Raw genomic sequence first — 21,732 nt, 5'->3', positions numbered from 1 at the left:
TTTCTTTGACACCTTCGCCGACTTTGAAAATCACAGTTTGGGAGACCCCCTCCTCCTCCTCCTCCTCCTCCTCCTCCCCCTCCTCCTCCTCCTCCTCCCCCAGCCCCGGCCCGGCTCATGCTAGACTCTGTGCAAGTGGGAAGCAGCCAGCCCTTCGGGGCAGAAGCCACTGAGATGTCAGGGTGTGTCTGTCACTCAGCACAACCGAGCGGAGCTGACACAAGGGTGCGCGGGAGAGGTCGGTCCCCTCTTGGCGGAAGTAAGTACGGCTGCCGGATCTTTGTGCCACTTTACCCCCGATTGTCTCTGCCTCTCCATACGCGTGTGACTCTCCCTCTGAGACCGGCCGGCCTTTGACGACTTCTGGGGGGGGGGGGGGGCTGCCTGCCCAGACTCTCCTTGTCTCCTCCTTGCATTTGGAAGCACTGCACGTGTCCCCGTGGATCCCAGAGCAGTCAGGAAGACGGAGGGATTCGGAGCTGGGGGGCCTGGGTGGTGAGCTCGGACCCAAATCTCAGAGCGGGGCCCCAGGGGTGGAGGCTGACCCCTGCCGGCCAGGGCCCTTCTGTAGGGCGTGAGTGCTCGGGGACGCCTCTTGGTCGCGGGTCGCAGCACCAGACCCCCAGTCTCTCTGCATGTCTCCTGGCTCGTAGCTGTCAGAGGCTCCGAGCGGGCAGGTAGAAAGCGGCCCTTCGGGCTGGGAACGCACACGGGTGAAGCCCCTGGAGAGAACAGTATGGGTTTCCGCAAAAAGCTAAAAACAGAACTAACCCGTGATCCAGTTATGGTGCTGCTGGACATTTACCCCTGGAAATACAAAACCGCTCATGCAAAGGGGTACGTGCGCCCCCGTGATTATAGCAGCATTTCTTACGATAGCCAAACCATGGAAGCGGCCCAAGTGTCCACTGGCTGAGGAATGGGTAAAGAAGACGCGGTATGTACACACGATGGAATCGAAAAGAATGACATCTTGCCATTTGCAAGGGCATGGATGCAGCTAGAGAGTATAATGCTAAGCCAAATGAGTCAGAGGCAAATACCGTCTGATTTCATTCATATGTGGGATTTAAGAAACAAAACAAATGGGCAAAGAGGCAAATCAAGAAACAGACTCCTCGTTATAGAGAATAAACTGACGGTCACCAGAGGGAGGTGGGTGGGGGGCATGGGGGAAACAGGTGACGGGGATTAAGAGTACACTCATCAGGGGGGAAGGGGGGGCGCCTGGGTGGCTCAGTCGGTTAAGCGGCCGACTTCGGCTCAGGTCATGATCTCGCGGTCCGTGAGTTCGAGCCCCGCGTCGGGCTCTGTGCTGACGGCTCAGAGCCTGGAGCCCGTTTCAGATTCTGTGTCTCCCTCTCTCTCTGCCCCTCCCCCGTTCATGCTCTGTCTCTCCCTTTCTCAAAAATAAATAAAACATTAAAAAAAATAAAAAAAAAAAGAGTACACTCATCATGGGGGAGGGGGGGCGCCTGGGTGGCTCAGTCAGTTAAGCGTCAGAATCTTGATTTTGGCTCAGGTCATGATCTCACGGTTTGTGGGTTCAAGCCCCGTGTAGGGTTCCACGCTGTCAGTGGAGCCTGCTTGGGATTCTCTTTCCCTCTCTCTCTGCTTCTCCCCCCACTGTCAAAAAATAAACAAACTTAAAAAAAAAAAAACAACAACAAATAGAGCCCACTTATCATGACGGGCACTGAGTAATGAATGTATAGAATTGCTGAATCACTACATTGTATACGTGAAAATTATATAACACTTTATGTTAACTATACCAGAATAAAAATAAAAACTTAATAAAAAAAATAGTGGGTTAAAAACAAGAAGAAAAAAGAAAACGGTCCTTCTGAGCAGGCGCCCGCGTTTTCTCCTTTGGGGAAGGAACAGAGGGGGATTAGCCTAAGAGCCTGCCAGGGACCCGAAGCGTGGATTCTCTGTCTCCTGTCCCAGGGGTCAAACTGGGGTTTGAAAGCCTCCAAAACGCCCCTTTTTCCAATTGTGTCTTCCTTTATTTTTATTTATTTATTTATTTTTTTATTTAAAAAAAATTTTTTTTTCAACGTTTTTATTTATTTTTGGGACAGAGAGAGACAGAGCATGAACGGGGGAGGGGCAGAGAGAGAGGGAGACACAGAATCAGAAACAGGCTCCAGGCTCCGAGCCGTCAGCCCAGAGCCTGACGCGGGGCTCGAACTCACGGACCGCGAGATCGTGACCTGGCTGAAGTCGGACGCTTAACCGACGGCGCCACCCAGGCGCCCCTGTCTTCCTTTATTTTTGATGAATAAAGAATGAGAGGGAGATTTATTTCCTGGAAGTCGTCGCCTAAATGACTTCCTTTTAAGAATTTGAAACTGCTTTTTTTTCCTTCTGATTATACAAGGCACGTTTGCTCCACGACGAAAAGAAAAATCAAACACAGAAACACATCAAGGAGAAGATAAAGATTACTCATCATCTCGTCAACCCATTAGCCAGAAATGAGCACTCCAGCTCTGTAGCTAAGGACAGAATTAATCTGTAACGGGATAAGGACCCTATGCTTGCAGGTTATTATTATTTTTTTAAAGTTTATTTATTTTGAGAGAGAGCGCACTAGTGGGGGAGAGGCAGAGAGAGAGGGAGAGAGAGTCCCAGGCAGGCTCTGCCGTGTCAGCACTGTTAGTGCACAGAGCCCAACACGGGGCTCAAACCCACAAACCACGAGACCGTGACCTGAGCCGAAATCAAGATTCTGATGCTTAACCGACTGAGCCACCCAGGCGCCCCTGCAGATTTTGAAACATATATTGAGACTGGCCGAGAGGCCTGAAGTTTTTTTGTTTTTTTTTTTTTTGTTTTTTACTGCCTTGGGAACAAATGACACATTTTGTTTTTATCTCGCTTTTTTTTTTTTTGTCCTAACAAAATGGATGTGTTTCCAGGTTAACAACTGTAAATCTGCACGTTCAGGTTCATTTTGCTTAGTTTTGCAGGCTGGCGAATATTTTGCTGCAGATATAGGTAAAATTTAAAAAAAATCAATACCAGTAAGCGAATACTTTTCAATGAACTTGGATGAATTTCGTTTTTCTCTTTACTTGTATTGACTTGGTTCCGTTTGAACCTGAACAAGAATACGTGAAACATTACAATCTTTTTTTTTTTTTTTTTAATTTTTTTTTCAATGTTTATTTATTTTTGGGACAGAGAGAGACAGAGCATGAACGGGGGAGGGGCAGAGAGAGAGGGAGACACAGAATCGGAAACAGGCTCCAGGCTCCGAGCCATCAGCCCAGAGCCTGACGCGGGGCTCGAACTCACGGACCGCGAGATCGTGACCTGGCTGAAGTCGGATGCTTAACTGACTGCGCCACCCAGGTGCCCCACAATCTTTTGAAGTGTGTTTTACTTGTTAATACGGTGGATTCCCAGGAGTTGATTATACTATCCCCTTGATACTCTTGTTATAAATTAAATATTTAATAATAGTGTTTTGAAGCCATTAGAATTAATATAATCAAGGCAAGAAAGTTCTATACCTTTGAAAACCTTTTTAGTTTTCATTATACCTAAACAAATTTATGAATTCTTATTCAATTAAATGGAGAAATTTCAGTTCCTAAGAGCTACCCAAACAAATATCACGTTTTCTAAAAAACTCAAAAACATAACAGGGAGAAATATTAATTCAGAGTATTTCTACCTACTTTTTAATGGGTTCAGGTGTTGAAAAGGACATCAAATTTGAAACATTTAAGAATTTTGAGGGGCACCTGGGTGGCTCAGTCAGCTAAGCATCCGACTTTGGCTCAGGTCATGATCTCATGGTTCCTGGGTTCCAGCCCTGTGTCAGGTTCTGTGCTGACAGCTCAGAGCCTGGAGCCTGCTTCGGATTCTGTGTCTCCCTCTCTCTCTGCTCCTCCCCAGCTCACTCTCTGTCTCTCTCACAAAAATAAATAAACATTTAAAAAGATTTTTAAAAATCAGCTGAAGCTAATCCTTATTAAAAAGAATTTTGAAGTAAATTATATTTGTACTTGAAAATTGCCTTTTTCTACCTTTGAGGCCATGTTTTAAAAGTCTTGTCCTTGTTTGGAAATGAAGCTACTTGTGAACAAGTACTGAAAATCCAAGATAACAGGGGTGCCTGGGTGGCTCAGTGGGGTAAGTGTTTGACTCTTAATTTTGGCTCAGGTCAGGATCTCACAATTCGTGGGTTCAAGCCCCACATCGGAGCCTGCTTGGGATTCTCTGTCTCCCTCTCTCTCTCTCTCAAAAATAAATAAATCAACATTTAAAAAAAAGAAAAAAATAAAATCTAAGACGACATAACCAATCTCTGACCCTTTAACGTTAAAACAGTCCGGGTTCAAGACAGTATTTTAGGAACATAACCATGGAACACAGTGGGGGAAGATCTGTCCAAAGTTGGTTTTTTTTCTTTTTTTTTTTCCCCCAAACAATAGTTTGAATCAAATTGTGTTGTTTCTGTAGCACATATAATCTTTCAAAGCTGTATAAAATTATTTAAAAGTTTGAAATGAAGATTCATACCGTTCTGTATACGACTTTATGTCCACAGATCTTATCCTGTAATTGGTCTCTTCCTCATCACGTATTCTTTTCCCATGGCAAAAAATATGGTTTATTTCATTTTCTTTCAGCTGATGAGGTTTATGTTCAAAAAACCTATTTTATGTATGTAACAATGAAAGAACCACTCCCTTATTTGGGACATATTTGTAATATAAAGTTTTATTACTCATTAATAGGCAGGGAGAAGGATATGAAATTGTATGTGTGTTGCTATTTTCACCTGAAAATTCGAAGAAAATAATGTAACAAAATTAGCAAAAATTAATTGGTGGCCAGAGTGCTGGGAGAGTGGATTTATTTGCTTGCTTGTTTTGTCCCTTTTCCTACATCCCAAATGTTTTGTGGTTTTATTTGCTGATGAAAAAAACCAAACAAACCCAAAAATGAAAAGATATTTAAAGAACAAACTCATTTCATCTTCTGAAAATCATATTTTATGGGGCTCTCTTAATGCTCTTAAGACTTATGTTCACTGTGCAACCACGGACACTCAGAAAAAAATATAAAAGGGGATATTTTAAAATTACCGTAATTCCAAAATCTAGATCTAGTCACTGTGAACATTTTGGTGGTGTGCTTTCATTCTTTTTAAAAGGAGAATTGCTTAATGTACTTGGAACTGGAGGATACGTGGAATTCTTTTTCCCCCGTGAACCTCAGGAGCATTTTCCATGACCTCACTTTTGCTTCCAACATTATTTCTGGCGGCCGGTGGAGTCGTCACGGTGCTGCGGGGAACATCAGCGCGCGTCCTGGAGGCGAAATGACAAGGTCTCGGGCACAGACCCCCGTTCTCCACACTGCCTGACCAGTGGGTTCCGCCCTCAAGCCCTGGGCCCGTTGCTTATCCATTTCAGTAAGCTCTTTACAAACAAGAAACGTGATTCCCTTAGTCATGACGTTCACGAAACACACACCTCTGGATTGTTCCTTAGCTTTTAACGCTATCGCCACTTTGGGCATGCACGGATTTGCATTCTCACGGAGTGAAATATACTGCTTTCCCCTTTAGGATTTCCTCCACGGCTCTGGCGTAGAAACTGCAGCTCCGCGCTCACCTGGAGCCGCGTCCCACCCAGGACGCGAAGCCTTGTGTCGCGAAGGGGCCGCTGGACCTCGCCGGCCCCGGCCCCGCCCCCCGCGGCCGGCGCGCATGCGTCCTGGCGCCCCGGGCGCCGGCTGGGCCCTCCCGCGTGCCGTCCTTACCCGGCCTGCCCCGCGCCGCCGTCCCCGGAAGTGGCCTCGCCTCCGCGGCGGCGGCGGTGAGTGGGCGCCCGGGGCGCGCGGGTGGCGGCCGCCGCGCGAGGGGCAGGGCGGGCCGGGCGCGCCGCCATGGCCGGGAGCCAGGACGTGTTCGACGCCATCGTGATGGCGGACGAGAGGTGGGTGGCGGGGCCGGGCCGGCGCCCGTTCTCGGCCGCGGAGGCTGCGCGGGCCTGCCGGGCCGCGGGCGTCGGAGGGAGCGCGGTGGGGCCGCGAAGGCCGCGGACGCCTGTGGGGCCGAGAGGCTGTGGCTGCCCCTTTCCCGCTCGGCCGCGCGCCACGTGCCCAGCTGCTGCCCCAGACCCGCCTCCCGCTCCGGGGCGGCCCCGAGCATCTGCTCGGCCTGCTGACTGCCTTCCTCCGGGGACGCCCCGTACTTGGGTGGGACGGGCCTTTGCCATCTGGGCGCTGCCCCCTTTCCTTGTTCCGTGGTGGCGGGACATACGGCCGCATTCATGGGCACGCTGATAAATGTGTCAGACGTCATCCCTTTGCCTCCAGAGCCCCCGGGGGAGTGCCGAGGGCTGTGACGGCGGGGACCTGTGCGGCTTTGTGGCCGGCCCACTGGAGACATCAGTAGACCTCAGCCCCGAAAGAGAGCGGACATTGATCAGCCGCTGACATTTATTTAGAGCTTTCTGTGAACCCGGCACTGAGCGAAGTGTTGCATCCGCGTGTTGTTTTAGCCCTACTTGTGAGTCAGGCCCTGTAACTCCCCCTGCGTCGCAGAGGCGGCGAGGGCACTCCCCGCGGTCGCACAGCCAGTAAGTGGGAGCTGTACGTTGCCTCATCGGGGGCTCCAGCAAATTTTGTTCTTGGTGATCGCAGGTTAGGATCGTACCAGTTCCGCTGTTGAGCCCTCAGAGTCAGAGCCTTGACTGTGTTCCAGGCGCCGCTGCGGTGGCACATTTTGCGGTGATCTGATGGCATTTCTCTCTCCCAGAGTACTGGGTTGTGATGGAAAGCCCTGTGTATAATCGTAGGGTGTTTTGAAGCAACTGAGCTGATAGACGCACAGAACTAACCTGGCTGCAGACGAGCGTCACCTCGGAGGTTTCAAAAAAGTAGATTCCTGGGCCTTACTCCAGATTTACCAAATTATCAGCGGCGATGGGGGCCAAGGCTCTTGAATTTGTATCTTTAAAAATTTCCTGTGGGGGCGCCCGGGTGGCTCAGTTGGTGAAGTGTCCGATTTCGGCTCAGGTCACGATCTTACAGTTTGTGGGTTCGATCCCCATGTCGAGCTCTGTGCTTACAGCTCGGAGGCTGGAGCCTGCTTCCGATTCCGTGACTCCCTCTCTCTCTGCCCCTCCCCACCTTGTGCTCTGCCTCTCTCTCTCGTCTCTCTCTCTCTCAAAAAAAAAAAAAAAACTAAGCATTAAAATTTTTTTCCCTCTGTTTGTGGTATCTTACCAGGTTTGGGAATCACAAATTTACCCACCCCACATAGAAGAGGCAAATTGGGTTTCAAGAGGGGCAGTGACTTGCAGCGAGAGACCGACCAACTTAGGATTGGAACCTAAGTTTTCTTTTTGTACTATTTTAAACAGTTGTTCTTTTCTTTTTTTTCTTTTCTTTTCTTTTCTTTCTCTGCTTTCTTTTCATTTTTTCTTTTTTTTAAGATTATTTATTTATTTATTTATTTATTTATTTATTTATTTATTTTGAGAGAGACAGCGAGCAGGGGAAGGGCCGAGAGAGAGGGAGAAAGAAAATCTCAAGCAGGCTCTACGCTGTCAGTGGGAAGCCCACCTCAGGACTCGAACTCGGGGATCACAACCCGAGCTGAAATCAAGAGTCGGATGGTTAATTGACTGAGCCACCGGGGCGCCCCTGGAACCTAAGCTTTCTGACTTACGTTCCACATTGTCTCTATCATACAGTGTCTCGCCTTGCTGAGTCTGGGTAACGTGGGAGAGAAGGATTTGTCCAGGAAAAACACTCTCCCTCCTGTTTGTTTGATCAAGCTGGTCTCTCCCTTACAGGTTTCATGGGGAAGGATATCAGGAAGGCTACGAAGAAGGCAGTAGCTTGGGTATAATTGAAGGAAGACGGCACGGCACGTTACATGGAGCCAAAATTGGGTCCGAGGTAAGCGAGAACCCCCCATTGAGAAATGAGCCCTTTTCGTGTAGTTTATAATTCGCTTTGATGATCCATACGGTAGACCCAGAGCATCAAGCCTCCCTAAACAGCAGCGGTCTAGACAGTGCGGATAGAGAAATGTTCTCGGTACGGAGTGACAGAGCAGACTGCTGTACAAGAACGCCTGGTCCCCTTGCGCTCTGCGGGTACCGCGGCTCGTACAGGTTGAAGTTTTGTGGCAGCCCCGGGTCGGGCAAGTCTGCTGGTGCCATTGTTCCAACAGCATCTGCTCACTCCACGTCTCCGCGTCACACTTCGGTACTTCTCGCAAGGTTTCAAAGCTGTTCGTTATTTTCTTTTAGGTTTTTAAGGTTTATTTATTTAGAGAGAGACAGCGTGGGTGGGGGAGGGGCAGAGAGAAAGGGAGAGCGAGAATCCCACGCAGGCTCCGCACTGTCAGCACGGAGCCGGACGTGGGGCCGGACGTCACAAAACTGAGATCGTGACCTGAGCCGAGATCAAGAGTCCGATGCTTAACCGACCGAGCCACCCAGGCGCCCCTCAAAGCTTTTCATTATTGTTATTTTCGTTTTGGTGATCTGTGGTCCGTGGTTATGCCTTGCTGAACGCTCAGGTGTTGGTTAGCATTTTTTAGCAATAAAGTATTTTTAATTAGGGTATGTACACTTTTTTTTTTTTTTTTTTTTTTTTTTTTAAGGCAAAATCAATTGCCCACGTAATACAGTACAGCGTGCTGTAAACATAACTCTCAAGCGCACTGGGAAAGCAAAGCATCGTCTGTTGTGGCGGTCTGGAACCGAACCTGCAGGGTCTCCGAGGTGTGCCTTTATAAAGACAATGAAACTGCCGCCTGAGGAATGAGGACACAAGTCCTCGGTCACCTCTGTTTATGCCGGAGTAGCCCGTAGTGGCGCCCTGTGTCTTAAGCCAGCTGAATCCTCACCTTGTGTCCTATGACAGCATTCCACTTCCATTCCCCTTGAAAGTCCATGAAGTGTCCATAGTTTTCCTTCTCTTCTGCCCTTCGTGGCGGATGACCGGCTCTAAATGGCCAAGCCAGTGGCAGTCGTGACTGCGTTAGATGTCTGTTGCGGTAAAGCTGATCCCCACAGGCGGTGTGGGCCGCAGACAACACATGCTCATCATGTCACGCGCATTCTGAGGGTCGGGAGTCCAGGAGCAGCGGGACTGGGTGCTTCTTGCTCCAGGCCGCATGGCGCTGGGGTCAGGGTATCAGCCAGGCCTACGGCCACGTGAAGGCTCGACTGGGGCCGGGAGCCCCCCTTCTAGGATGGCTCGCTCACACCGCTGTGCCGGCCACGTGGACCTCCCCATAGGCTGCTCGAGTGTCCTGGTGACGCTTGGCGCGAGCGATCTGAGACAGCAAGGCAGAAACGATGCTGTCTGTCACGCCTAAATTCAAATTTTTTTTTTTTCAACTTTATTTTTTTTGGGCGGGGGACAGAGAGAGACAGAGCATGAACAGGGGAGGGGCAGAGAGAGAGGGAGACACAGAATCGGAAACAGGCTCCAGGCTCCGAGCCATCAGCCCAGAGCCTGAGGCGGGGCTCGAACTCCTGGACCGCGAGATCGTGACCTGGCTGAAGTCGGACGCTCAACCGACGGCGCCACCCAGGCACTCCTGTCACGCCTAAATTCAGAAGCTGTGTGGTGCCTTCTCTTCCGCGTTCTCCTGGCTGCGTGGGCCGGCTCGCTGCGGTTACAGGGGACCACACGGGACACACCTCCCAGGGTGCAGGGCCCATGGGGCCTTCTTGCGAGGCTGCCACCCCACTGATGGCTCGGCCTCTTGACTTCCGTTGGGTGAGGCCCAGCAGGTGCTTCCAGAACCTGTGGCACAAGAAGCACCACTGCCCTCCGTCCCCCCCTTGAGTTTTGAGAGCTTGAAGGTTAGATCAAGTGTAGCTGGTTGCTGATTCATCTCACTCTTAAATGTTTTTATAAATTCACAGATTGGGTGCTATCAGGGGTTTGCTTTCGCTTGGCGATGTCTCCTGCACAGTTGTGCCACCGAGAAAGACAGGTAAAGTTGAAGATTTCTTTCTTTTCCAGCAAGTGGACCAGGAGTCCTGGTTCCATAGCTCACTGTGATTTTGGACAGTTAATGCGTCCGTCTCCTCACCTCCAAAGCGTCCGTCTCCTCCCCTCCAAAGTGGAAAAACAATCGGGCCAGACTTGAATGTTGTCGTGATATTTACAGGGAATGGTAAAATAGAGAGTGTGGGCCCTGTTTTCGGTGTTCGATGAGCAAGGTTCCGATTACTTCTGAGGAGTTTTTGGCGCCCTCTGCCTTTTCCTGGAATCTTAGATACCCGGCCAGTAAGATAATGTTCAAATTGATGACATCTTCTTGTTCACCTTTCCCCTGGGCTTCTGATAAGCGCTGTAGGATGTTCTTGGTGTGAACGGGGCTCAGGAATGGTGACCGTGTTGTCGTTAGCTTTTTAATGCAGCTGCTAGGTCTGCTTGTGTGATAAGGCATTGAGTATGTTTGACCTGAGTCTGGTACTTGGAGGCACCTAGTAATGTTGGCCGTGTTTTGTATCGTTCGTACTCTTCTTAAACTCTCCCTACTGTGTGCTACCTGCTCAAGCCCCCACGGCCCCGTTGCACATCTGTCTTTGCCCTAAGCTGGAAATGAGCCTTAAGGCAAAAGGCACACGTGGTCTGGCCGTCCTCCTGCTCGCGGGCCCCTGCGTCATGCTGTTGTCTGGTGGCTTTGCCTGGCCTGGGAGGGGCCCTAGGACACTGGATAACAGAGCAGGGAGGGTGGCATTCCCCTGTCGGAGCGACTCATTGTCTTATTTGAAATAACTTTGAACTTCTAGAATTTGGGCCGCCTCCGTATCCGAATGTGAGGAGAGGAATGCCGGCGGCTGACTGTGGGTGATGCCGAGATCGCCCGCGATGGGCTGCCTCCATTGAGTCCCCATGAGTAGCCCAGGGTGGACCGGATGTGGAGTTAGCCCGGGGCACCTCGCCGGGGGTCGGGGCGGGGGGGGGGGGGGGGGTGGTCCTCTGAGGACTGCGGGAGCAGGTGGGGAGCGAGCGGTCGGCGTGTTGTGGCACCCCTGGGCGGCAGTCCCAGCTGAGCTTGGCTCTCCGTCAGGGTCTGGTCCACGAGAGGACAGGATGGGGAGAGGCAGTGCTTGGCGCTCTCCATCAGTCTCCCCTTCTCTCCAGCTCCGACGCGTGCTGGCTTCCGGAGGAGAGCCGCGCTGTGTGGAGGGGTCCCACAGCCAGGGCCTGCCGCCCCCGCCCCCCCATGGGGACTCCTAAGTCCTTCCTTTTTGTTTTCTTAAAGTTTATTTATTTTGGGAGCGAGAGATTGAGCCTGTGCGTGGCGGGGAGGGGCAGAGAGAGAAGGAGAATCCCAAGCAGGCTCCGCACTGTCAGCGCAGAGCCCGGTGTGGGGCTCGAACTCACAAACTTTGAGGTCATGACCTGAGCCGAAATTGAGAGTGGGACGCTCAACCCACCGAGCCACCCAGGCGCCCCTAATTTCTTCAAGCCGTGCATGCAGCCCCTTGTCAGGAGAAAGCCCTGCAGCCCCCTCGCTGCCGCCCCTGCTGAGCCGGAGGGGCTCTTTGAAACACAGTCTAAAAGCCTTTCTCACCGAGCTGTGGTTCCCAGGTTTTTGCACTTAAAAGAAATTTTTTTAGTTTATTTTTGAGAGAGAAACAGAGCATGAGTGGGGGAGGGGCAGAGGGAGGGGGAGACACAGGATCCGAAGCAGGATCCAAGCTCTGAGCTGTCGGCACAGAGCCCGATGCGGGGCTTGAACCCATGAATCGCGAGATTATGACCTGAGCCCAGGTCGGACGCTTAACTGACTGAGCCCCCCAGGCGCCCCCTGTCACTACAGGTTTTAAATGGTTGTTTAAATGTGCACACGTGTGAACAGTCTCCCCCAGCCCCCCGGGGGTGGGCCCCGGCCTCCAGGGTCCGGGGGAAGTGGGGAGACTTAACCCTTGCAGGGTCCGGTACTTTCCCTCCGTCCTGGGTACTGAGCTTTATGGAGAGGCCTGTGCTCCAGAAAGCCTGTGATGTGGCCGGCAGGTGTGCGTGTTGCAGACGAGGATGCCGAGGCTCAGAGACGTCCCACAGCCGCCCCGCCTCCCAGCAGAGCTTTGTCTCGCCGGGAGAGGGGACCGAACCCGGACCCCTGACCCTGATTCCTGCCCTTGGGAGGGAGGGGCTTGCCGGTTTACCTGCCGCCCAACTCGCCAGGGCTGTGAGCGTGAACGTGTCGAGGTCCCGAAAATCCCAGGCCCCAGAGCAGGCTGGGTCGTGCCCCGGCACTCTTTTCTTGTCTGGCTTTGTCTGTCCCCGCGTCTGTGACCTGGAGAAGCCGTGGTTGCTGTGGTCGTGGCGGGCGCTTGCTCCCTGGCCGGGAGACCGGTCTCTCCGGAGCGTCATACACCCCGATGGCGAGTGTGGGGTGTGGGCGAGAGCACATGGCTAGGTAAATAAATATTATTGAGTGTGGCGAGAAGTTAACCATCTGGCTTCTGAACCCAGGCACGCTTCCCACACCCACCGCTTTCTAGTACGTGATCGGCAAAGCTGCTACATAAGCGGAGCCCATTATGTAAAAGGGACTAAAAGTCTTTATTTCTGTGCTTTACAGCAAAAAGATGAAGGCCTTAGAATCGTTGATTGGAATGATTCAGAAGTTCCCTTACGATGACCCTACCTATGATAAACTTCACGAAGACTTAGACAGAATTAGAGGGAAATTCAAACAGGTCTGTCCCCTGAACGTCTCTCTTCGATTCGGAAGTGCGTTTCTCCGGCGGCTGGTGTGTGGTCTCGGGGCTCACGTCGCTCGTGGTCTGGGGGCTGCGTGCGCCCTGTAAGCGGCATTTCTGCGTCTCCGTGTAAGAAAAGGGAAGACGGCCTAGAGAACGGGGTTAGGACTTCCTTAGGGGGTGGGGTCGTGGAGTTGAGAAGCTGCAGGTAGAAAGTTTTGTTCTGATTTGTGAGTAAAAATACGTAAGGTTTTAAAAAATACATCCTTTTTCTTTTGTGTTTTCAGCTTTGTTCACTACTGAATGTTCAGCCGGACTTTAAAATTAGTGCGGAAGGTTCTGGACTTTCATTTTGAGGATGACAGATGAACAAAGACGAAACATCAAGGAACAGATGTCCGTATGTTAAGTGTTTAAAAATGTGATTCAAGGCAAAACAATGATGGAGTATTCATTGTTCTGGGGGGAGGGATCCAGTCCGGCCGGTGAAAGGGCTTCCTTCTCCCTGGGGGCCTCCTGTGTCGCCTCGGTGCCCCCCCCCCCCCCCCCCGCGGTCCCTCTACACAGGCCCGGCCTTTGTCGGGTCCTGTCCACGCTGCGGTCTGAGTGGGTCCCCCCCCCCCCCCGGCCTCGGGAGGCCTCTCCCTTGCGGTGCAGGGTCTGCTGGCCTTGCGGCCCCCTCCAATGGACGGGCCCGGCCGGTTCTAGACTGGGGGTGGCCCTGGCTGCGATTTCCCCCCACCCGAGCCTGAAATCAGCACTCAGAAGAACAGGTCTTTAACAGCCGAGAGCACCACGGCTGGCCTGACGGGAGATGGCGGCGGCGTGCCCAGGACAGTGCCCTTCGTTGACCCGTAAGGTGTGCCAGCGCCGGGTGATGTGCTCCCCTGTTCCGGTTAATCCCTGCAGTGTTCCCACTTCACAGATGAGGAGACCGAGACCCGCGCGGACTGCCCGGTCCAAGGGCGCCCGGCAAGCAGAGCTGGGGCTCCGTCCTGCGCCCGCCTGTCACCACCGTCTGGTGCTGCCTGCCCTGGAACGCGCCTTCGCAGCCATGGAGCAGGGTCGCTGCTCTCGGGCCCGGTGTGCCCAGGGCCCCGCTGGGGAGTCCACCACGACCGGCTGACGTGGGCACCTGGCTTGGAGCGGGTTCCGAGGGAGCCTGGACACGCTCTTCGCACGGCCTCTCTCCGCATCGGGCTGGGGCTTGGCAGCGTTGAGCGTGGGTAAAGGGAAGATACTTCAAGGACTAGATGTCAGGCCACTGTCGTGCGTACGCAGGAAGTTTGGGAGCCTTACGTTGAGGACGCTGTGTTTTCCTGTCATACGAGTTCTTTTGCCTTCTGCCCGTACCTGGCGGGCATCCGAATACCACCGTGAGGTCTGGATTGCTGGAGCAGGTGACGCAAGGTCGTGGCTCCTGGGCGTCCCTCTGCCCGTGCGTCTGCGCACCCCCGGGGGGTGGGGGGCAGGGTTGCCGGCAGGTCCCGCCTGCTCCTGTCCGAGGCAGTACGGCCGAAAGTGACTCGTGAGATTGATAAGGGGTAACCGCGAATCGTCCCGGTTTTTAAATACGTTCCAGAGCGTCTTAGCGACGGTTGTCGTGCCGCCCGGGCCGGTGGTCGTGAGAGCCTGCCGGGAGACCCGAGGCCGGGGGCCTCGGAGGAGCGGGGCGCTGGGTGTTTTCTTTCCTCTGGTTCCGTTGCCCTGGCGAGTGTGCTGAGGACGAGAGAGGTGGCTTCAGCTGGTGAAGGTGGACACTCGGGCTCGAGCCTGGCACGCTGTCGCAGGCGGGAGCGTCACCGCGCACGTCTCTGTCTCCGCCCCACCCGGCTCCCGGGGCGCTCACGTGCTCGTGCACCGCCTCACGGCCGGACCCTGCGGCCACAGACACCGACTGCGGGTGTCCCTCGCCGGTGGGATGGGGGGGCTCTGGTGGTTTTCCCTGGGGGACTGTTTTCTGAGCGTTCTGTTTTGATAACGTATTACTCTGTTACAAGCGGAGAGCACAATAAATAGATTGCAAAGCAGAAGGCCTTCTGGTACTGTTTGTAATGTGACATCCAGCAACTTAACTACTTTCTGGTATTTGGGATTTAGGTACAAAAGCAGGCAGGCATGCAGTCGGCCCGGGCACAGCTTCCTGTTGTGTTTCCGTCCACGCGCCTCCTTAAAACACGGAGATGTGGTTCTTGGAAGAGAGTAGTGCCCTGTGATGTTCGGGGAAGTGTCAGCTCCCGCCGCCCCGGGCCCGGCCACCTGTCCGCAGTTACTACTGTTCCCTCCTGCCCAGACCCGCCGTGTCCCTCTCTGTGTCAGCCTCTCCCGCCGCGGGTGTTAGCGTGGGCCAAAGGCGGCCTTTCCCTCTTCCTCTCCGCACGGGAGGCCGAGCTGCCTCCCCCGTTTCCTTCAGAGGCTCTGGACCCGGGCTGCCCCCGTGCCCGCCCAGCTCCTTCGCAGACAACTGGACCCGGTGTCTAGGAACCCTTGGCCGCCTCGGACACTCCTTGATCATGGCACAAACCCAGGCCTCCTTGACGCTTGCACTCCGTGCCGGGGGAGGTCATCTGCAGCGACTGGTTCAGGCGTGCGCATGGCTCCCCTCGGCTGATGAGACGCGAGTGGAAGTCTTCTGGGGGTTTCTGGGAAAGGTTATAGCACTCCAGAGAGAACATATCTGTTTCGGAAGCTGTCCCATGGAACTGCTTGTCCCGTGGACGTGACCGACCCCTGGAATCACTGCAGGAGACTTGCACCTGGCTATGGACGAAACCACACCTGGGCGTGGTGTGGCAGGAGCCGGCGAGGACCCGGCCCTGGTGGCACCGAGCAGCTGCCGGCCAGCCCCTGAGCCGCATTGCTTCTGGACTTGACGTTACATGAGCTGACGAATGTCCCCGAGTTCAAGGCTGTTGGGGTTGGGTTTCCGTTCACAGGCAAGGTTTCCTGCTTGCGTTCCCCCGTCCCATCCGATCCTGTCCTGGGCACCTAGTTCTCTCGGATGTTAACCTTTGTCCGTGTTGGCCTTGAGTTTGGGAGCTGTCCGGCTTGGGTTTTGTTTCTTTCTGGTGGGTTCATTGTTTCCCCAAGGCTTTGGCCTGCTCCCTCTTTCCTGTTGGAAACCCCCAGCATGTTTTGTGCCACTATTAGCCCACTGGGGCCACCATGACAGACACCGTGGACTGAGGCTCAGCCAATAGACATGTCCTGTCCCCCCCATCCTGGATGCTGGAGCCCGAGGTCCAGGCGTGGGCAGGACCAGGCCTCCTGAGGCCTCTCTCCTTGTGTGTGGACGGCCGTCCTCTCCGTGTCCTCACAGGGCCGTCCCTCTGCCTGTGTCTGTGTCCCGATCCCCTCTTCTTACAAGGACCCCGGTCACACGGGATCAGGGCCCACCCTTGCCTTAAGGTGAGCATGTTACCATAATCACCTCTGTGAAGACCCATCTCCAGATACAGACCCTCTGTGAGGTGCTGGGGGTCAGGGCATCAACGTTGGAAATTCTGGGGACACCATTCAGCCCATAGCAGCCACCTGCATGGCTGCTGGGAAAGACTGCTGACTCAGGACTTGGGAGAGAAGAAGGCGTTTCACCTGGAGCTGCTTCATCGAATTCTGGAATGTGAGTGATCGGGACCTAGGGCAATGCCTGCTGCCTAAAAGAGCACCACTTTTCACTTCTTACTTAGGTCGTATTCATCTCACTTTTTCTCTCCCCAGGGGTGAGGAAAGAATTCAGAGACGCTCAGGGAGCCTGTCAGTGGGGTGGGGTGTTCAGTATGAGGGAACGGGAAGGTGGGCAGGGAAGGCTTCCTGGAGGAGGTGTCCTTCATCCCACTGCTTTTGTGAGTTTTCATCGGACCTCAGCACCACAGAGAATCTCCCGCTGTACTTGTGAACAGCAATGGAATATGGAGGTAACCAAAAACGAATTAGCCTGGAGGTCATCCTCCTTCATAGATCAGTCCCAGTCCTGGATGAATGAAGTGGGCAGCTGGTCTCTGACTCAGGAAACTCAAGTCACCAAGCAAGTACTGTTGACCAGAGAAGAGTGGGTGCGGCGTTCATTTCCTTACAGGGTACGAGTCCCACAGTTGAGGGCCCTGCCACGAAAGGGTCAGTGGCTTGTCTGAGTTGACTAAGTGGCCCCGCTGGGGCTTTGCAGATTCATTGTCCGAATAGGAAGTTCACTCCTAACTTAGGGGGCTTCTAACTCTCTTCTTCGTGCCTGATTAAAGCCTCCCCCCCCACCTCCCCCCACCCCCACCTCCCCCCACCCCCACCAGCATCAATCAAGGTGCTTGCCCGTTTGTCCCTTGGGGGCCCCTGTGGAGACCGCACTTTGGCCGCGTCTCTTCGGGCGCTGTAGCAGATCAGCGGGGCCTTGGGTGGCGGGTCCAGAGGTTCTGTCGTGGGTGATTCCGGAACGTGACCTTGTTTGCGCTGCTCAAGAGTGATGGGCCGGGGAGCGCAGGCACCCGGGAGCGCTCGCTGAACCCAAGGCTCAGTGACAGGTTGGCTCCGTCTCTCCCACCAGGATTCAGCGAGCATGTGCCGTAGCAGTGGGGGAGTGCCCCCGGAATGGCGGGGTGCTCGCTGAACCTGCCCCCCCCGGTTTGCGAGCTCTGACTCGTCTGTCGTGGGTTGAATTGTGTACCCCGCAAAGAGCTGTGCTGCAGTGCTCGCCCCGGGTACCTGTGGATGCAGCCTGATTTGGAAGTAGGGTGTCGGCGGGTGCGATTAAGGCACGAGGGGGGATGGGTCGCACCCAAGTGACCGGCCTCAACGAGGAGGGGGGCCGTCCCACACCTTGGTTTCAGACCTCCAGCCTCCACCGCTCAGCCCCAGCATTTATATCGGCAACACATTAAATCCAGGGAAGGCAGAAAACGTGTGGACCCTGCTGTGGGTAAGAATCCTGGAAACCAAATGACAGGATGCCCATATCAGACTGACTTAAACAGTAAAGGACAGCGATGCTCTCCTGGAACAAAAGGGCTCTCACTGGCTTCAGGAAAGGCTTGATCCAGCAGCTCGTCCGGAGAGCTGGTACCTTCTTTCTGGTTTCCCATAAGACCTGCTTCAAGCTTAGATGCCACCCCAAGGCCCGCAGCAGCTCCCACAGGGTGGTGGGAGAGCCGCCCCAGTGCCCAGGGTCCCGTGGAGGACAGGGGAGGGCTCCCTTTTTCAGAAGCCCCAGGAAACCTCTCTCCCTGTGTCATTGGCTCTGTTAGACTCCGCATTTACCCTCGAGCCTGCCACCGTTCAACACCACCACCCCTGGGCGGGGGCGGGCAGATGTGCTGTTGGGTTTGAGCCCATCCGGGCCTGTCCTGGAGCTGGGGATGGGGTCATTCTCACCCACACCACAGAGCGGAAGGACCGGCACCGGGCGGGGGGATTGGGGCTGGCGCGAAGAACGGGAACTGTCCCCTTTATGAGCCCAAAGACGAAGTAAGTGTGGCCCTGCTGCTGCTACCCAGAGAGCCACCGTTGGGTTTGGGGATCTGTCTTTCCACACCCGGGTGACGCACGGGGTGATGATGGCCTCTACTGAGCAGTGACTGTGTCGGGCGCCGTGCTAAGTACCTCACACACTCGGGCCATCTAGCCCTCACCTCCCGAAAGCACCGAACTGAGGTTACTGAGCTCCAGGTCCGGGCTGGGCCAGGCCTCAGATGCCGAGCAGGGTGCAGACCCCACCCTGCCCTCCGTCCAGCATCCGTTCTCCTGGACACACTTATTCCCATTTTCCAGGTGAGAAAGTTGAAGCTCAGAGAGGGAAAGGTTGCAGAGCTGAGATCCAGCCCCTAGGCCTTTTATGCCCAGACACGCATGCTCGCGGACGCATGCGCGTGTGTGAGCGTGCTCTCTAAACCACCGTGGGTCACCTTGCATGTCCGCTGCCTGGAGGAGGGCAGCCTGGCTCGCCGGCCAGGACACCGCCCTGACTCGGGACCACGGACAGAAGCCTGGCACGTGGGTGGACCTGACCTCGGCCGCTGGGCCTCCTGGCGGAGCTGAGCTTCAAGCGCACGCGCTGGCCGTCACGCGAAGCTTCGTGTGTTTTCTTCAGGCCCGCTTTTGAAGACTGTGCCCTTCTCTGCAAGGTGGCCAAGCCAACGGACAGGAGTGCGGGCTTCGGACGCACGATCTGGCCCCTGGGCCTGACTTGGTCAGTTCCTGGCTGTGTGATCCAGGCCCCGTCGCTTCCCCTCTCCGGGCCCTGGTCTCCTCATCTACAACAGGAGACTGAAAATCGCCACCCTCGGCCCCTGTGCAGCCCACTGCCCGTCGGGGCCCACGAGGCCCGGCTGGCACGCGGCCGCGCTCATCATTTATCGTCGTCCGCGCCCGCTTCTGCCCAGGGGCGTAGTCGAGAGGGTCGGAGGACGTGTGGCCGGCGGAGCCGCGGCCACTGGCTCTGGCCCTTTGTGTGGACTCTGCCCACGCTTGGCCCCCAAGATGGAGAAGCTTGTAGCTGTGGGAACGCAGGGCCCGCTCACCAGTGGTTTCAAGACCTGGGGAGGCTGTAAGGCGGGCCCAGTGCCTGGTCTGCAGCTCGCGCTTGGGGCGTCTGAGCCGTTACCCTCCCGTGCTGGACGGAGAAGGAACCCCTCGGAGGGCCGGGGTCTGAGGCGCGCAGCGATCCCCCTGGTTGGCCCACTGGCTCTTAAGAAGACTGAGACGTTGGCCCGTCTGCGCCGCCTACGGCTGAAAATTAAAAGGATTAACAGACGCGGCCTTCTTTGAGAGGCTCGAGGCCCACCGAAGCCCCTTGAGGAGGGCTTCATATTTCTCCCCCCACCCCCAACCTCCCTGGGAGTGGTGGTGACAATGCCCCCGGATGTGGGCCTCAAGGCCCTCGGCCCGGAGCTGCCCGCCCACCGTCCGACAGCTATTGTCTGCCGGGCCGCAGTGTGGCTCGGGGCCGGGGGGCCGGTGGGCCAGGGGACTGTGGGAACGGATTAGAGGCCCTGGGTCCGAGTCCCCCTCTGCATAAACTCCTGATCAAAGGCATTCCTGGGATGACAGAGCCCTGTGTGCCGCAGAGGCCTGTCCAGCCCGCGGGGCGTGTGCTTCACGCAGCCAGCTACCCGGACACGTGTGGGAGCCCACACCGCGAGCGGCCTGCCGTGTGACCGTCGTCCCCCCGCCAAACACAGAGCCAAGGCGCGGGGGCAGCGAGGCTTCCAGGAGGCCCCCGGCACCACGGGCTCGGGTGGGTCCCGGGAGCCCGAGGTGTGGCCGTAGTTCCCCGGGGGCCCGGCAGTGCCCACCTCTGCAGACACAGCCGGCTGCTTGCCCCCCGGGGCCCCCGGGGCCGCTCCTCGTGACACAGAGGTTTGCCCATGGCGCCCGGGTTCGGCCAGAGCCGTCCCTCTGCAGCGCACGACACAAGCTGGGGTCGGCCCGCGGGCCCGGCCTGTTGCCCCTTCTGTCCTGTTCCCACTTCCGCTTCTGAGCACCCCCGTCTGCCAGGCTGGGAATAGGGCGGCAGAGAAGGGACAGCGAGGTGTCCGTCCTCAAGGACTCCTAGCCCGGAGTGGGGAACCCTCAGGTGTCGTGACTCCTGGACCTTCCAGAGCCACCTGCCGGGGGCAGGGGTGGCAGTGCCTTCAGGGGGGCCTTGAAGGGGAGCGGAGGGGAGGGCACTTCAGGCGCAGAGCTGGAGGCAGGAGATAGTCTGGTGTGTCTGTAGTCCCCGGGGGTGGAGACTCGGGTTGGAGCTTCTGAGGCTCGGGGAACGCAGGTCGGGAGGGAGACTTGAGGGGGGGAGTGGGGCGTGAGTCCGGGAGAGGTGAGGTGAGGAGGGAGAGGTGGGGTGAGGGGAGAGGCGGTGTGGGGTGGGAGGGGTGAGCGGGAGTGAGGTGGGTCAGGTGGGGAGAGGGGGAAAGAGGGTAGACAGGGGTGAAGGAGGAGAGGTGGCTCGGGTCTCGGGCCCTTGGACCAAGCTGGAAGGAGCTAGAAGCCCCCAAAGGTCTGGGCCCAGGTGGTCAGGAGGCAGCGGGCCCAGCGAGGAGGGTCTTTCCGGCTGGGGAGAGGGGGCAGCACGGAGCCTTCGTCTCAGAGGCCCCTCGAAGGCCAGCTTCTACCTGGGATACAGGCAGGGGACAGGCCCTCATGTCCCCCCACCCTCCTCCCCGAGGAGCCACGGGCACTTTGGCAGGGAAGGCCTACGGGGTCCTTTCTCGGGGTCTTCAGAGACCAGAGGCAGGGTGGGGGAGGTGGCAGACCCCTCCACCTGCTGCCCCTGCCCTGCACAGGGGCTTGGTCTCCCCTCCCCCACTTGCTGGATTTCTGCTGGAACCTGATGCCGTGAGGTTGTTACCCCTGCCCCCCGAAACCGCTCCTCAGGACACACCCGGCTGGTCCCCGGGGCTGGGCGTCTATGATGGGGCACATCCGGACCCTTGCAGGGCGCCGCCCCGGCTCTGACCCCCTCCCGGAGTGCGTGTGGCATGGGCTGTATGTCCGCCGTCAGGCCTGGGGCCGCCGTGGGGAGCGCAGTCACCCTGGTCCCGCCACCCCCCGCCTGCTCCCGGCTGCTCCGGCGCCTGGGGCACCAACTAGCGGATCTGGAGGCTCCCCGCTGGGGTGAGGGGCACCCTCAGGGGCGGGGCTGGTATACAGCAGGAGCCTCATAAAGGCCACGGCGAACTGATCTGATAAGGAGCGCTATCCTTGGCACGTGAACCAGCTTCCCTCCTGAGCAGTCACGCACCCGACCGCCCGGGGGTGGGTGACACGTTGGGGACCCCAGACTCTGAGAAGAGACCCGGGCCCCACGGCCCGCTGACGCCTCCCCAGTCCGCTCCCCGCCTCCACCCGGGCTGGAAACGAGGCCGGCCACGTGCGTCCGAAGCCGAGGCAGACGTCACAGGTGTCTGCTGGGCCTCCCAGGTCACTAGGTCCGTGTGAAAGGCCACCGGCCTGCGGCCCAAACACGCACGCTGTGCTCTTCTCCCTGAGCTGGGGGGCCTCAGGACCGTGATTCACCAAAAGCAAACAC

The 21,732-nt window shown here is 56.0% G+C and overlaps 1 protein-coding gene across 1 annotated transcript; it reads left to right on the top strand.

The window, feature by feature from the left end:
• Positions 1-5,857: 5,857 nt before the first annotated feature.
• Positions 5,858-14,752, top strand: LTO1 (LTO1 maturation factor of ABCE1). The gene is made up of 5 exons (XM_030332005.1): positions 5,858-5,960; positions 7,827-7,932; positions 9,921-9,991; positions 12,599-12,716; positions 13,007-14,752. The coding sequence occupies exons 1-5, from the start codon at positions 5,911-5,913 to the stop codon at positions 13,073-13,075; spliced, it is 414 nt and encodes a 137-aa protein (XP_030187865.1). The 5' UTR covers positions 5,858-5,910; the 3' UTR covers positions 13,076-14,752.
• The last annotated feature ends 6,980 nt before the right edge of the window (positions 14,753-21,732 follow it).

The sequence above is a fragment of the Lynx canadensis genome, chromosome D1, assembly GCF_007474595.2.
Source record: "Lynx canadensis isolate LIC74 chromosome D1, mLynCan4.pri.v2, whole genome shotgun sequence".
Classification (NCBI taxonomy): domain Eukaryota; kingdom Metazoa; phylum Chordata; class Mammalia; order Carnivora; family Felidae; genus Lynx; species Lynx canadensis.
Note: the sequence above shows the minus strand (reverse complement) of the source record. Positions and strands in the feature narration are given on the sequence as shown.